The sequence below is a fragment of the Onychomys torridus genome, chromosome 1 (genome assembly GCF_903995425.1).
Source record: "Onychomys torridus chromosome 1, mOncTor1.1, whole genome shotgun sequence".
Lineage (NCBI taxonomy): Eukaryota > Metazoa > Chordata > Mammalia > Rodentia > Cricetidae > Onychomys > Onychomys torridus.
Genome location: NC_050443.1, coordinates 35,906,755 through 35,920,831, shown reverse-complemented (window position 1 = coordinate 35,920,831; position 14,077 = coordinate 35,906,755). Strand labels below are relative to the sequence as shown.

At 42.0% G+C, this 14,077-nt stretch overlaps 1 protein-coding gene across 1 annotated transcript in view; it reads right to left on the bottom strand.

Annotated features, from left to right (window-relative positions):
• Ano5 (anoctamin 5) overlaps window positions 1-13,861 on the bottom strand; it is a 68,396-nt gene extending 54,535 nt beyond the window's left edge. Inside the window, exons 1-3 of the mRNA XM_036185118.1 lie at window positions 13,457-13,861; window positions 6,246-6,289; window positions 3,425-3,478 (exon numbers count right to left, since the gene is read on the bottom strand). Of these exons, the coding sequence (XP_036041011.1) occupies window positions 3,425-3,478; window positions 6,246-6,289; window positions 13,457-13,685 (327 nt within the window). The 5' untranslated portion in view covers window positions 13,686-13,861. The remainder of the gene's footprint in view (window positions 1-3,424; window positions 3,479-6,245; window positions 6,290-13,456) is intronic.
• Window positions 13,862-14,077: the final 216 nt, after the last annotated feature.

Below are 14,077 nucleotides of genomic sequence, written 5' to 3'. Positions count from 1 at the left end.
CTGTCTGAAACAGCTCATTGGTCAAGCTTGCCTGCAGGCCCTGTATTCAATCCTCATTGCTGTGGGAAGAAAACTTGAAAAAAAAAAATCAAACCCATAGCATCCAAAGGCCCACATTGCTCATATTTGATAAAAGTGAAAAGACAAATGATCACATAAGTTATCATTAAAAGAGGTCTGCTTCAAGGCTCTGGAGGCCTAAGCTGCTGGTGCCTGTGCTGCGTAGTTTTTTGATAACTTGACCCAGGCTAGAGTTATCTGAGAGGAGGAAACCTCAATTGAGAAAATTCCTCTATAAGATCAGGTTGTAGGCATGCCTGTAAGGCATTTTCTTCATTGGTGACTGATGGGGAGGAGGGCCCAGCCTATTGTGGTGAGGCCATCCCTAGGCTGGTAGTCCTGGGTTCTATAAGAAAGTAGGCTGAGCAAGACATAATGAAAAAGCCAGTTACTAGACTCCTTCATTGTCTCCTCCTGCCATGCTTAAATTCCTGTCCTGATTTCCTTCTATGGTGAACAGCACTATGGAAGTATAAGCTAAACAAACTTTTTCTTTCTCAACTTGCTTTTGAGTCATGGTGTTTCATTGAAGCCACAGAAACACTAAGACAGTATGAAATTGCTATTCTGAGAACTAAGGAGCCTTTGTGTGTGCAGATAGAAGGGTTACTGCTATTGACTCATGGGTGCATGCTGGATGTCAGACATTGCATAAACTACATTCTTCTGCTGGTCTGAAGTTATTCCCCTCAATGCTTTGATTTTCCTGGCACCTTTGGTGAGATTTGAAGATTATTGTCAATCACTGTTGACTTCCCTGAATTGACTACAGATTTACTAAGAGACCTGGGGGCACTAGTGTAGTGTGAAATCTAAATAGGTCTTTTAATAATAAAAAGCTGGGAGCCAGATATTGGGTTAAATGCTGAAAGACCAGAGAGACAAAGGAACAAGCCACTACCACATTTTACCTCAAGGAATCCTCAGCCTGAAAAGGCCTCCAGCCAAAAAGCCTTAGTTCCTGTCTCCTCATGCCTTATATACCTTTCTCTGCTCTTCCATATCACTTCCTTCTTAGTGCTGGGATTAAAGGTATGTGACTCCCAAGTATTGGGATTGAAGTTGTATGCCACCACTGCCTGGGTGGCTTTGAACTCACAGAGATCCAGATGGATTTCTGCCTCCTGAGTGCTAGGATTAAAGGTGTGTACCACCACTGCCTGGCCTCTATGTTTAATCTAGTGGCTTGTTCTGTTCTCTAATCTTCAGGCAAGTTTTATTAGGGTACACAGTACATCATCATACACTAGGGTGGCATGGTGAGCTTCTAATCTCTGAGGTGATGAAAGTTAATCCAAAAGGGGCCATAGACTAAACACAACTAAACGCTGTTTTGCAGAAGAAAATCAGAGAAATTATCCCTTATATTGATGCAAGAAAATGTTTCCTAAAGAGAACACAAAAGGTAGATGCCATTAAAGAAAAAAGAAGGAAAACTGAATTTTAAAAGTATTTTTACATTTATTTTAGAAAAAGAAAAGAGCCCAATGATACTCTAACTGAAAACTAGAATGCATTTTTCCAGCCCTCCTCACCTTCCTATGTTTAAATTCGAGAATGTCTCATGTGCTTGATATTCTCCTTCTGGGTTCCAGAAACAGTCCCTTTCCACTGTTCCCTAGTCCCATGCACAGTACTGGGTTCAAGGCTGGTATAGATGTGCACGTTGGGAATCTCACTGAACAAGTGCACCTTAAATCATCCAACTTTGAATATGTCTAAAAAGATATTGACAGAGACAGATACACTTCGTGGTAACTGGTCGTAATGAAAACCAAAGGAGGGATTCATTCTAGGATTAATGAAAGAAATGTACAAGAGGAACTTGCAGTATCTTGTAGTATCAGAAATGAAGAAAACATCAAAAATAAAACAGAACACAATAATGGAGTGTGTTGAAGTTATACAGAATTCACTAAAAAGCTCTCTAATGCAATGAATTAGAGTATTTCTGAGTTTGTAACACAAGATATAAAATAAATATCTGTGATGCAGAGGAAGGAAGGAAGGGCAGGGAAGGGAAGGGAAGGCCATAGAAGAACTCTAGGGAAGGGGAATGAAGCTTAATGGTAGAATATTTATCTAGAATGCCCTGGGTTCAAGCTTTTACTGCTTGTGACAGTAAAAAAAAAATTACTATTATCTACCCTCAAGATTAAGCACAACCTCTGCCCTTACGTGCACACTGCATACTGACCCAGAGTCTAGTACAGTATAGGAGAAGAGAAACACACAGAAACATTGTAGTGGAGAAACCCAAGAGCAAACCCACTTTAAGCCAAATAATCAAGGTTAAAGCATCCCAATGTGCCCAGGATATGATGCCAAGCTGGCAACAGTTTTTACTTTCTTCATCTCCAGTTTGAGTCCCAAGAAACACATTAGGAATGCTGCAGCTGGGGCGCACTCTATGAAGTAAAAAGGCAACATAGACCCTGGAGGTCACCAGATACAAGAAAGTACTTGGAGTTGTCTAAATCATGTAGAGGAGACATGGCTACTAAGCATAATTAAGGACCCTCAAAGACAATGCCAGAGGAAACCTGAACTCCATTGCTTGTCTTCCCAAATACCACCCTTATTTAGTCAGTAAATAAAAAATAAAAATCCTAAACTTAATCAAATTAAAGTTCAATAACTGTTGTGGATAATTGATTGATAAATAAAACTCTGATTGGCCAGCAGCCAGACAAAAAGGATAGGGCAGGTGGTACAAGGAGGAGAAAAATTCTGGGAGGCTGAGGCAGGGAGATGCTGCCAGCTGCCATCATGACAATCGAGATGTAAGGTACTTGCAAGCCACAACCCACATGGCAACTTATAGAGTAATAGAAATGGGCTAATTTAAGATATAAAAACAGCTAACAAAAAGCTTGAGCCATTAGGCCAAACAGTTTAAAGAATATAAATGTCTGTTTATTTTGTAAGTGGGCTGTTGGACTACTGGGGCTTGGCAGGACCCAGAGAGAAAACACCAGCTACAAATAACTTCTGAGTTGGATATAAATTTAATTTTTAAAGTTTAAATTATGATTATTCTTAGTCATCAATTTATAAGGAAGCATACTGTAATGGAGTAAGAAGGTTCCAAGTCCAAGACCCCCCACCCCCATAAACACAGGTTGGCTTTGATGAAGTTTCTGCAACACCAGGACTTATTAAAGTGAAAACTGATGCCCTCTGTATGCCATTCTCATGACCATGTCTGATGTAATTTTTTTCTTAAAGAATTTTTCCAAAAGTAATACATTCTCAGATAGCACACATGAAGACCTGGGATTTAAGAGACAGTATCTCCAGTTCAGGCCACAGAAGGACATCTTTGTCTGTTCATCCAAGAAAGGAAGCATGAATCACTGCTTACCAATGTCTGTAGCTCTCTAGAGATGAGGAAGCTGGTCTCTCTGGTGTCCAGGTTCTGTCAATAGCAAGAAGTAGGTGAGGGAGAGGGAGATACAGAGCTGTTAAGGATAGCCTGATTAAAAAAACATAGCATTTAATTTTCCAAAGCAAGAACAGCAGGTTTCTCTCTGTAGAAATACTGCACCATAAAATTTGAACTCTATTTCCCCATCTGAAATGGTATAAAAATTTGCAAATATACGTACATGCGTGTACATGTGTGCATGTATCTGTACATGTGTCTGTGTATGGTTGGAAAGGAAAAGGGAGATGGGAGGGACGGAGAAAGGAAAAGGGCTATTGTAAAGGAAGTTCTACTAATTCATGAGACAATCTGCAACAGGTGAAATGCTTAAAAACTTGTACATCACAGTAAAACAACCAGGAGCTCTAGAAGTTTTAGGATTCTGGGCAGTACCAACAGGGAATATGCATCACTGGCTAGATATTTCATGCTTCTTGGCATTGGCTTGAAATTAAACATTTGTAACTTTGAAGATGACACATCATTTTTTTTTTTTAAAGCACACAATTCCAGAAAAATCCCTGTGAACATATGATACACATAAGCAACTTGCAACTAAAAACATTTCTGCTTTCTTGCACATGGGCTTTCTTTCTTTCTTTCTTTCTTTCTTTCTTTCTTTCTTTCTTTCTTTTAAAGATTTATTTATTTATTATGCATACAGTGTTCTGCCTGCATGTATGCCTGCAGGCCAGAAGAGGGCACCAGATCTCACTACAGATGGATGTGAGCCACCATGTGGTTGCTGGGAATTGAACTCAGGACCTCTGGAAGGACAGCCAGTGCTCTTAACCCCTGAGCCATCTCTCCAGCCCGCACATAGGCTTTCAATCCACTTGTTTTTCAGTGGTCCACACACCACAGAACTGGCTCCTGAGGTCTCACCTGCCCACTTTCTGAATTTCCAGGAATGGGATCAGGAGCAGCCCCAGCTAACAGAAGTAACCTGAAGTCCATATCCACACTGGGTACTCAGTTATCTCCTTTTGGGAGCATCATATCTAGCATCTCACTATGACTGGTTGGTTCTGGGCAAATTGGTTTTGAAAAACAGTTAGTATGGATTAAGGATACCTCAGGAGCTTTTGGGAATGCACTCCTGTGCTGTAGAGCTTACACAGTGAAATTGCCAGGAAACAACACCAGTCTCTCTGCCTTCCTAGCAAGGATTAAGAAAGACAGTGCTAAGCACAGGTAAATTCAAACTACTTCAGCCTACCTAAGTTACACTTGTGAATTCTACTTGTTCATCAAACTATAACAAAATATCAAGTAAAATTAACCCATCAGACAGTTCTGAAATGGTAGCCTCTACAAACAAATGATGAAGAGATAGATGTCTCAAAGGTTAAGAATGATTGCTGCCCTCCTGGAGGACCTGAGCTTGGTTCCTAGCACCACCTGTAACTCCTGCACCTTCTTCTGGCCTCCATGGGCACCAGAACACATGTGTGCACCACACACACATACGCATTTTAATAAAAACAAAAGGAATCTTTTAAAAACCATAAAAGTAAGTAAAAATAAATGGTACATTTCTACTATGACGACAATAAAGGAACTCAGGTTGTTTTTACTCTCTCCCACAGCCTTGCAATTCCACATCTGCATTCTCTGATCATAAGAAAGAACAGTTGTTTTACATATGAAATGGCTGAACAGAACCACACAGTAACCTCACAGGAACTTGCCAGCAAACTTCAGTCTCTCTAGCCTTAGGGAAAAGATAAACTTGTTCTGAGTTGGCCCCCCAAACTACAATTATGTCTTCACCTTGAAACATAAACTAATATAGTTTTCTTCTTTTTAAAAACTCTTTTCTAAGCATTTCATTGTCTCCCTTGACCTAGACCTGTTATGCATAAGAAGAATCCTTCCTATGGTCAAGCCTATGGTTCCCCTTAATAGTGGCATGCCTTTTACATGTGCCTCCTTCCCAGTCCCCAGCCACTAACCAATTAAGTGGTACAAAATGGAACAACAGTGATAAGTGGATGGATGTCACAAACTTCTGCAAGAAACAAAATGTGGTCTTATTCATTCAGAAGACTCACAAATCATCACATTACTCCATTGTGTGTATTTGAGATGCACAACATGCTGTTATAGGATTATTTCTCTTTTCCTCTCTCCAAGTGACTACACACATCTGTGACTTGCAGATACAGAGACCAACTGTATCTGATTTTATTGTTTTAGTTTAAAATGGTCTCCTCTCTTTTGAGTCACCTGAACCAGACATAGCCCTTGATAATAATATATTCCACACTAACAACCGTGGTGTAAACAGATGTCATATACAAAACAGCATTACACTTCCCCATGGTGTTAGGCTGAAAGTCATCGTCTTGCAGATCAAATCCCAACACATCTGAACTTATTATACAGGAAACCTCAATATTAATTCAGACTTATGATTGCTTCCCAATACGACACTAGCATGTTCCTCTCCAGTTTAAAACTTAGTTCTTAAAGGAATTTTCGAACTTGTGGAACTCTTAAATCAAGCAACTGGCTGACAGCCAAACTATTCAGAAAGGGTAGGTTTTCTTGAGTGAGAATACAAATGTGTTAAATTTAAATAGTAAATGAGGCATGGGATCTGTCTCACACTAAAAGATGAGCAAGTGGGAGAAGAGAGACTATAGTATAGGAGTGGATAAGTAGGGTCCAAGACAGCTACATAGCTGAGGTGCTAACCTTGACTTCATCTTTGTATTTTACATATAGTGAGCTAATACACAGACATTGGACTTACCTCAGCACTTTGGAAAGCATATTCTTTTTCTTTGGATCTTAAGCCTAGAAGAAATAAGAAAAAGAAAGATCTGTTATGTTGACCACTATGGTGATATTGTATTTGTGCTGAAATGTGATTTTATTTGTATGTTAATAAATAAAGTTGCCTGGGGGTCAGAGCTAAAAGCAAGTCATTTAGCAGAAGTCCAGTGCTGGTGGCACACACCCTTAATTCGATCATATAGCAGGCAGAGTCTCTGTTCAAGGACACAGCCAAGCATGGTGACACACACCTTTAATCCCAGTACCAACCATAGAGACCTGGAGGTCTGTATAGACAGGCAGTGATGAGAAAGTCATGTGGTTGGGTTTAGAGCCAATGAGAAGGTAGAACAGAAAGGCATTAAAAAGATAGGTCACACAGGAGAAGGTTTCTCTCAGGGGAAGAGATGGCAGCAACTGGTAAACTAAAGGTAGTCTTGGGATGCGCTAGTGCTCTCATCTCTTAGGCTGTAACTCTGTATTTGGCTCTGTGTTTCTTATTTACTAAGACCATTTAGAATTTAATCTACAGACTACTCTTGTTCAAAAGTCTTCATAAGAAAGAAACAGGAATTCAACAAACCAAACAAAATTCAAAGAAAAATGACTGAAATAACGTAAGATATTCTGGGAGCTAAAATGTTCAAATCAACCTCCAAAGGATGTCTCTTTCTAAAAACTCATTATCATAAAGACACAATCTCGTTCACCAGGAAACAGATGTAACTCTGAACAATACACTCATCAACCAGAGCCCAAGCCTTGGAAAAGCCCATCCAGTGGGAATCATAGACGTCTACCTCTTGCTCTGTGAGAGATAATATATTTTACTGTTATTTTCTGGATTTATCTGAGTTCTGTAATGTTTTAAGTAGACAAAATTACTCTCTAAGCACCCAGACATCTTCATAGTGGTCAAGTATTTAGTCATTTGGACACACATTCTCAGCAAGGTCCTAACACTACAGATTGTCACATGCAGATTTGATTCTTAATCTCAGAGGACTGCGATTTGGGAATACACTGAAACATATCTCTCAAATCAATAATTTCCTATACAACAATATATTTTTAGAGAAATATCTCAATAGAAGTGATATAAAATGTTACCACTTACTGACCATCTCCAACAAATATAACTCCAGGAAGAGTTAGCAAAAGTTCTGAAAATGTAGAAAATATAAAACTACCAGTTATGTGGGGTTTTCACAATCTAGGAAACAATAGAAACCAGAAAAATCTCACAGTTGACAGTGATGTAGGAATCTCAATACCTTTTCAGAAGCTGTGCAAGTCAATGGTGTTCATAAAGACTCACAGAAGGCTGAGCACAACAGCATTAATCATTATGAGGCAAAGAGACAGACCATATTCACATAACATTACAGTATGTGGTGACAGTCATTCTTTGTTGTTAGCTATAGTGATCATCTCATATTGACTAATTTAGAATTTAAACTTAAACAGAGTCATGATATAGAAAGATAATAGGGTTTTCTACTAACTACATTTTCAGGCTCCCACTTCGTCCTCAGACTGTGTTCCTTACAAATAAAGGTTGGGTACCATACACAGGGAGATAATGCATCCTGGCAAACAAACACAGCATCCATAGCTTCCTTTGTAAGAGTACGGTATGAACACAAAGCTTTTAGCTGACACATCAATGGTGCAATGCCATCTTCATCCCATAAGGTGTGTGAACATTCAATGAGCTGATGTGTACACTTGGTGTGTAGGAGATCCTTGTTGATGTTGTTGCTATTATTGGGATATTTTGTGTTCCTAAATCATTTTCCAAAGTTACATAAATTAATTAGTTGGGTTAAGTTTCAGAATAAAGTCCTGATAATTATTTGTATATTCATGTCTTGTGTTACAGGAGGTGCTCTTAAAATGTTGACACTTGTAGGCACAACATGAACATCAACCAACAATGATTGCATTTTGCTGAGTGTGGACTTTTTCATGCAAGAGAGGAAAACAGAAATAACAAATACTCTGAAAGGTATATCACATACAAAACCACACTGCAAGGGCTTTCCCAGTGAATACTGCCTCAATATGTAGCTCAAGATTCAACAGTGCCACAAACAGTTCTCATTAGATTTGTGACTGAAGACTGCTCATTTTTACATGCCTTTGTGCTAAGGTTTGGATATGGTCTGAGTGTGTCTTCCAGAGTTTCACATGCCAGGAGTCTGGCTTCTAGTATGACAATGTTGAGAGGGAGGCAAGAGTCTCTACACACATTGGGACACCACAGGCATCACATTTGGAAGAAGTTACTTTAATTCTAGAGGAGCTTCAGTCATTCCTTAGGAGAGCAAACTGTCAGGATAAGAGCACGTCAATGCCCTGAGTCCTTCGGGCACTGTGTCTGACCACAAATTGTTATCTTGCATTTGCTCCTGCAATGGTATCTATCAGCCATCGTCACATGTGGCATAGCCAGAGAGCCCTCAACCTGCACATCTAAATATTACTCTGCTCCTCATATACTATCACTATCAGACATTCCATTAAAGTAACAAAAATTAATTAACAAGCCTTATGACAAAGAGGTGAGGCAAGACTCTCAGGGATATATATTTGTCTCTCGAGTTATGATAACAGGGGACACCAATTCAGGAAGGTTTGTTTTCTTGAAGACAAAAATTGTCACAATTACACCAAAGAACAGTGCAATACACAAATAGGGTCCTGGCACAGAGTCATCAAAGAGGACATCCTTCAGTGAGGTGCACAGAGCATTTTATGGCTCCATTTTTATAATGAGAAAGGCGAAAACTCTAAACAGGAAACCCTCCTTTACCTGTTGCTTCCTTTGCTCTGTTTAACACACAATTAGGCAGAATAGACATTTTCAAACTCTCATCTGAACTTGACATGAGACAAAGGATGCTGTGCGGCTCCCGATCTCCCTGTGCTCCCCTCATACTTTGCCCTTTAATCTCACACTTTCCTTCTCCAGAGTAAACTGCTTCCCACTGGCTCTGCCCAGCTGCTACTTCACATTGTGGTGGTTCAGACATTCTTCGCTCTAGCCTTGCCCCAAACCACTTCATGAGTGCTTTTCTGTGTGTGGAATCTTTTGAGGAGCAATATTGAGGAGGATAGATTTTTTCCCCTAATATGTTATACATACATACACATGAACACACAACCAAACACAGAGATTGCTAGCCATCTCACACACAAATGTTCACATCTCAGATACACTTATACCCCAAACAAGAGGCCTGGGGCTGGAATGAAGGCTCAGAGGTCCAAAGTACACAGTGCTCCTCCAGAGGATCAAGGTTCTGTTGCCAGCACCCATATTAGGCAGCTCATAAATGCCTGTTATTCCAGCTCCAAGGAACCCGAGGCTGTCTTCTGGCATCTAATAGGCACCCGTACACATGACAGACACATAGACATGCAATTAAAGATAAACAAAATAAGGGGCTGGGAAGATGGCTCAGCAGTTTAGAGCGCATATTGCTCTTGCAGAGGATCAGGTTCCATTCTCTAACCCTCTGAAACTCTAAGCCTCATGTGGCAGTTCACAACCATCTGTAACTTCAGTCTCAGGGGATATAATACCCTCTTCTGGTTTCTGACAAAACCATATATGCATGTGCTACACATACACACAGGTAAAACTCTCATTCATATTAAATAAACAAATCTAAAAACATCTTTAAAATAAATAAAAACAATTTTTTTAATGTTTAAAAAAAAATCAAGGGGCCTGAGGCAGTCAAACTTGGTGCTAGCAACATGTGAGCACGTTGAGATTCCCCCAGCACAGGAGACTTGCCATAGGCAAGCAACCAGAGCTGAGAAGGGTGGTACTAACCACTGAGGAGACTCATCATTCACACACTAAAGAGGAAAGCCAGCACAGACTGAGTGGCAAGTTTCCACTGAAAGCACCTTACTAAGAACATGCTCTCTTGCAAAACCAAAGCCCCAAATAGCTCTTGCATTTGCCAAGAGATCATCTCACATTACATGCTTACCAGCAGCACAAAATAAAACACAGCACCATAAACAGTGTTTCGGTCACTATCAGACTGCAGATGGGTTAGTGTTCCCAAGTTTGTGCTGTACCTGGCATGCAGGAGGAAGCTGTACCACTCAGGCTTTTGATGTCACCTAACAGCAGATTTCTTAAGTGTATTCCTATTGAGAACAACTGACAACTGCATGGGAACTTAACCTCGTAAGGGGCAGGTGGTTTATTAGAGACACTGTTGAATATAGCTATAATAATAGGACGTTACATTCAGCTTTTAAACTTCCAACCCGAAACGTTTAATCTCCCTTTTCCAGTGCTAGCTTGTCCATAGCAGTCACAGAAGCACAAACAACAGTGTGGTAGTTTGAATAAGAATGGCCCCTGTAGGCTCATACACTTAAATTCAGTCCGTGTAGACCTGTTTGGGAGAGATTAAGAGGTGTGCCTTCTTGAAGGAAGTATGTCATTGGAGGTGAGCTCTGAGGTTTCAAAAGATCACACCACTTCCATTCCATTTAGTTCTCCCCCTTCCCCCCCTCCCCGAATTATGCCTGTGGATCAGGATGTAAGGTCTCAGCTCCTGCTCCAATGTCATGTTTGCTGGCACGTTCTGTGCTGTGATGGTCATGGACTCTAACCGTCTGGAACTCGAAGCCCCATGAATGTTTTCTTTTATAAGTTATGGTTATGGCATCCCTTCACAGCAATAGGAAAGTGACTATGACATACGGGCAGCTGGACCAGTACCGCAACGCATGGGCACTCTCATTTCATTCCCAGAAAACCAAGAGTGCAAGGAACCCTGCTGCCCAGTCCTGACCTCTGGACCCTCGTGCTGCCAGTCCAGAGATATGGACAGGGTGCAGACATTAGACTTTCAAGCAATACAATTTTCTCCCACCTCCATTCAAATCAGAGGGATAGCTGTGATTACATGCACCACAGTGGCATTTGCCGTGAAAAGATATGAGCTTCATGAACATTCTGAAATTTCCTTTTTTCTCTTTTTCTTTTGGTGTTTTTTTTTTTTTTGGGTTTTTTTTTTTGAGACAGGGTTTCTCTGTGTCCCTTTGGAGCCTTTTCTGGAGCTCACTCTGTAGCCCAGGCTGGCCTTGAACTCACAGAGATCTGCCTGCCTCTGCCTCCTGAGTGCTGGGATTAAAGATGTGCGCCACCACTGCCTGGCTACTACATTATGAAATTTCTAAGGGAGACAGAAGCTACTTATATCCTCCTGCCACAGGGTTGCTAACTCCACAGCTTCCACTATGTAGCCTCACTTTGAGACTAAATCACATTGAGCTGCAAATACCTGAAAGACTGAAATATTTCATCTCCATGTGGGTGCAATGAGATATTTTCTATTCATTACCCAGAAAGTACCACATCATATATACTTTTTGTTTCCTATGTTTCCTTCAAAGGAGAAACAGAAGCCACTGGTGGGATTAAAAAATGTGTAGACACTTAGTAGCCATGTCTTAAAATAATCAATGCAGAGTGACTACATATTCCATAGACTTCCTGTGATAGATGCAAGAAAAACAAAAAAGCCAATGTCTAAACAATAACTGACAAATGGATGTTCATTGCTGTATTATTCATTGTAAGCATAAAGAGGGAAATTAGCTTTATGTCCAGGATTTGACAAATGAATGGGTGTGGCCTTCCTCCACTTGTCAAATGTAAGGAATCATACGCTATGTGACTGAACTTCAAAAACATACCATGAGCACAAACTTCATGATTCCACTTACTTGAAATACCTGAGCTAAGGAAACCCACAGTGACAAGAAGCACACTGCCTGCTGGGGATGGGGAATGGCTACAAAGAGGGGATCAGCTGAAATGATGAGGATGGTGTCCAATGACTCTGTGGCAATGGTCACAATACTCCATCAATACACAGAAACCATGAACTGTCCACTTTAATGGTAAGTTTTGTGGGATGTAGATTATGTCTCAAAAAAGCCATTTTTAAAAGGGAAGAGAGAAGTGCAGTGTGATGGTGACCCAAGCCTTGAATCCCAGCACTTGGGAGGCAAAGGCAGGCAGATATCTGTGTGTTTGAGGCCAGCCTGGTCTACGCCATGACCAGTTTCAGAAAGAAAAATAAAGGGTGTTTGTGTGGGAGACAATAACAATATTTCTTGGTCCCTTTAAGACCTAGTAGTAAGACTATACTTGTATCTTCTAATTTTTCTCTTTAATGGATCCAGGGGTGGTGGCTTGGGTCTCTAATGTCAGCACTCACTCTGAGACAGGATTTCTGCCAGGAGTTGGAAGTCTGGCTGAGCCACAGAATGAGAGATCTTACCCTCCCCTCTTCTAACACCCAAACACATTTTATTTTTAAATAATGGGAAAAAACAATAGAACAAACAAACAAACAAACAGAATACTAAGAAAATTGAGGCTTGGTGATTCCAGCAGGAAAACTGAATGTTTAGGAAAAATGTGTTAACTAAACTATAAACCGACAGACAGTGCAAACCCCAGTAGAAACTGACAAGTGTTCTTAACAGAAGTAAGACTTCAGTTAAAGCCCCCCCCTCCCCATCTCTGTCTGTCTCTGTCTCTCTCTCTCTCTCTGTCTCTGTCTCTCTCTCTCTCTCTCTCTCTCTCTCTCTCTCTCTCTCTCTCTCTCTCTCTCACACACACACACACACACACACACACACACACACACACACACACACATACACACACACCATAGAGTTCTCAAAAGCCGTTAGACCTTAAGGTCTGTCCACCCCATAATCACCATCTCAAAACATGTCTGAAGGTCTGCAAAGAGCTGACATCCGGAAGATCTCAGGGCCAGACAGATCCTTACAGGAGGGTCACCATCTATGCACTCTCCTTGGAAAACCCACCTTCCCAGAGTGGGATCCCCTGGCCAGGGCGCCACCACGCTAATCACTCCGGGGAAGTGGAGTCCAAGACAGGTGCCCGGATATCCTAGGGAGTCACAGGTTGCAGGTACCGGGCGCTCAGGTGCATCAGGGGACATCGCGGGGCCGCAGAATGTCACCCACCGTCTGGCAGGCACGGTGGGCGCAGCACGGGGCTCGCCACGCTGCGAACGTCCCCGGGACAGAGACCCACAGCTGCCAACGTCCCCCAGAAACCGCTCGCGGAGAAGTTTCACGCGCCTGTTCAGCGCTGGCCTGAGGTCCTACCTTCCTCCTCCACCATCTCCAGCAGGTCCGGGTCGCCCATCTTTGCCAGCTCGTTGTAGGCACTGATGTATGAGAAGCAAGGGGAGGCAGACCTCTGCGACAGGCGGCGAGATGACTTGGGGTAGAGGCTGAAGCGGATGGTAGGCCGCCGGTATCCCAGCCCAGGCTGCTGTATCCCGCTGGAGCTCGTCCTCTGCGCTGAATCCAGAACCAGGGGCGTCTGGGGCATCCGGGACGATTGAGGCACTTGGGACGCCCAGGGAGCTCCAGCCCCACGGGGAGCCAGGGACGAGCGAGGAGGAGTCAGGGAAAAGCGGCACTGAGCCAAAGACTCCTGGCGGTGTCTCAGGCTGGGCTTCCTCTCCAGGCTGTACTTGCCCAGACTCTTACGGTAGCGACTGGAAGTTAAGTCCTTGTGTTTCACTATCCGTGAGCGATAGCGCTGCTCTGTCCCCTCCAAGTAGGGCTCTATGTACTGCTCTTGGTCCTTGCTAGGCTTGTCTGAATAGCTTTCTTGATCCTGCTGCCTGGCCACTTGCTCCTCCAATTCATGCAGGTGATTCCTCCACTTCCCTCTAGGCCTTGCTAGCAACTTGTGCCTAGGGACCACCGATTCGCTGA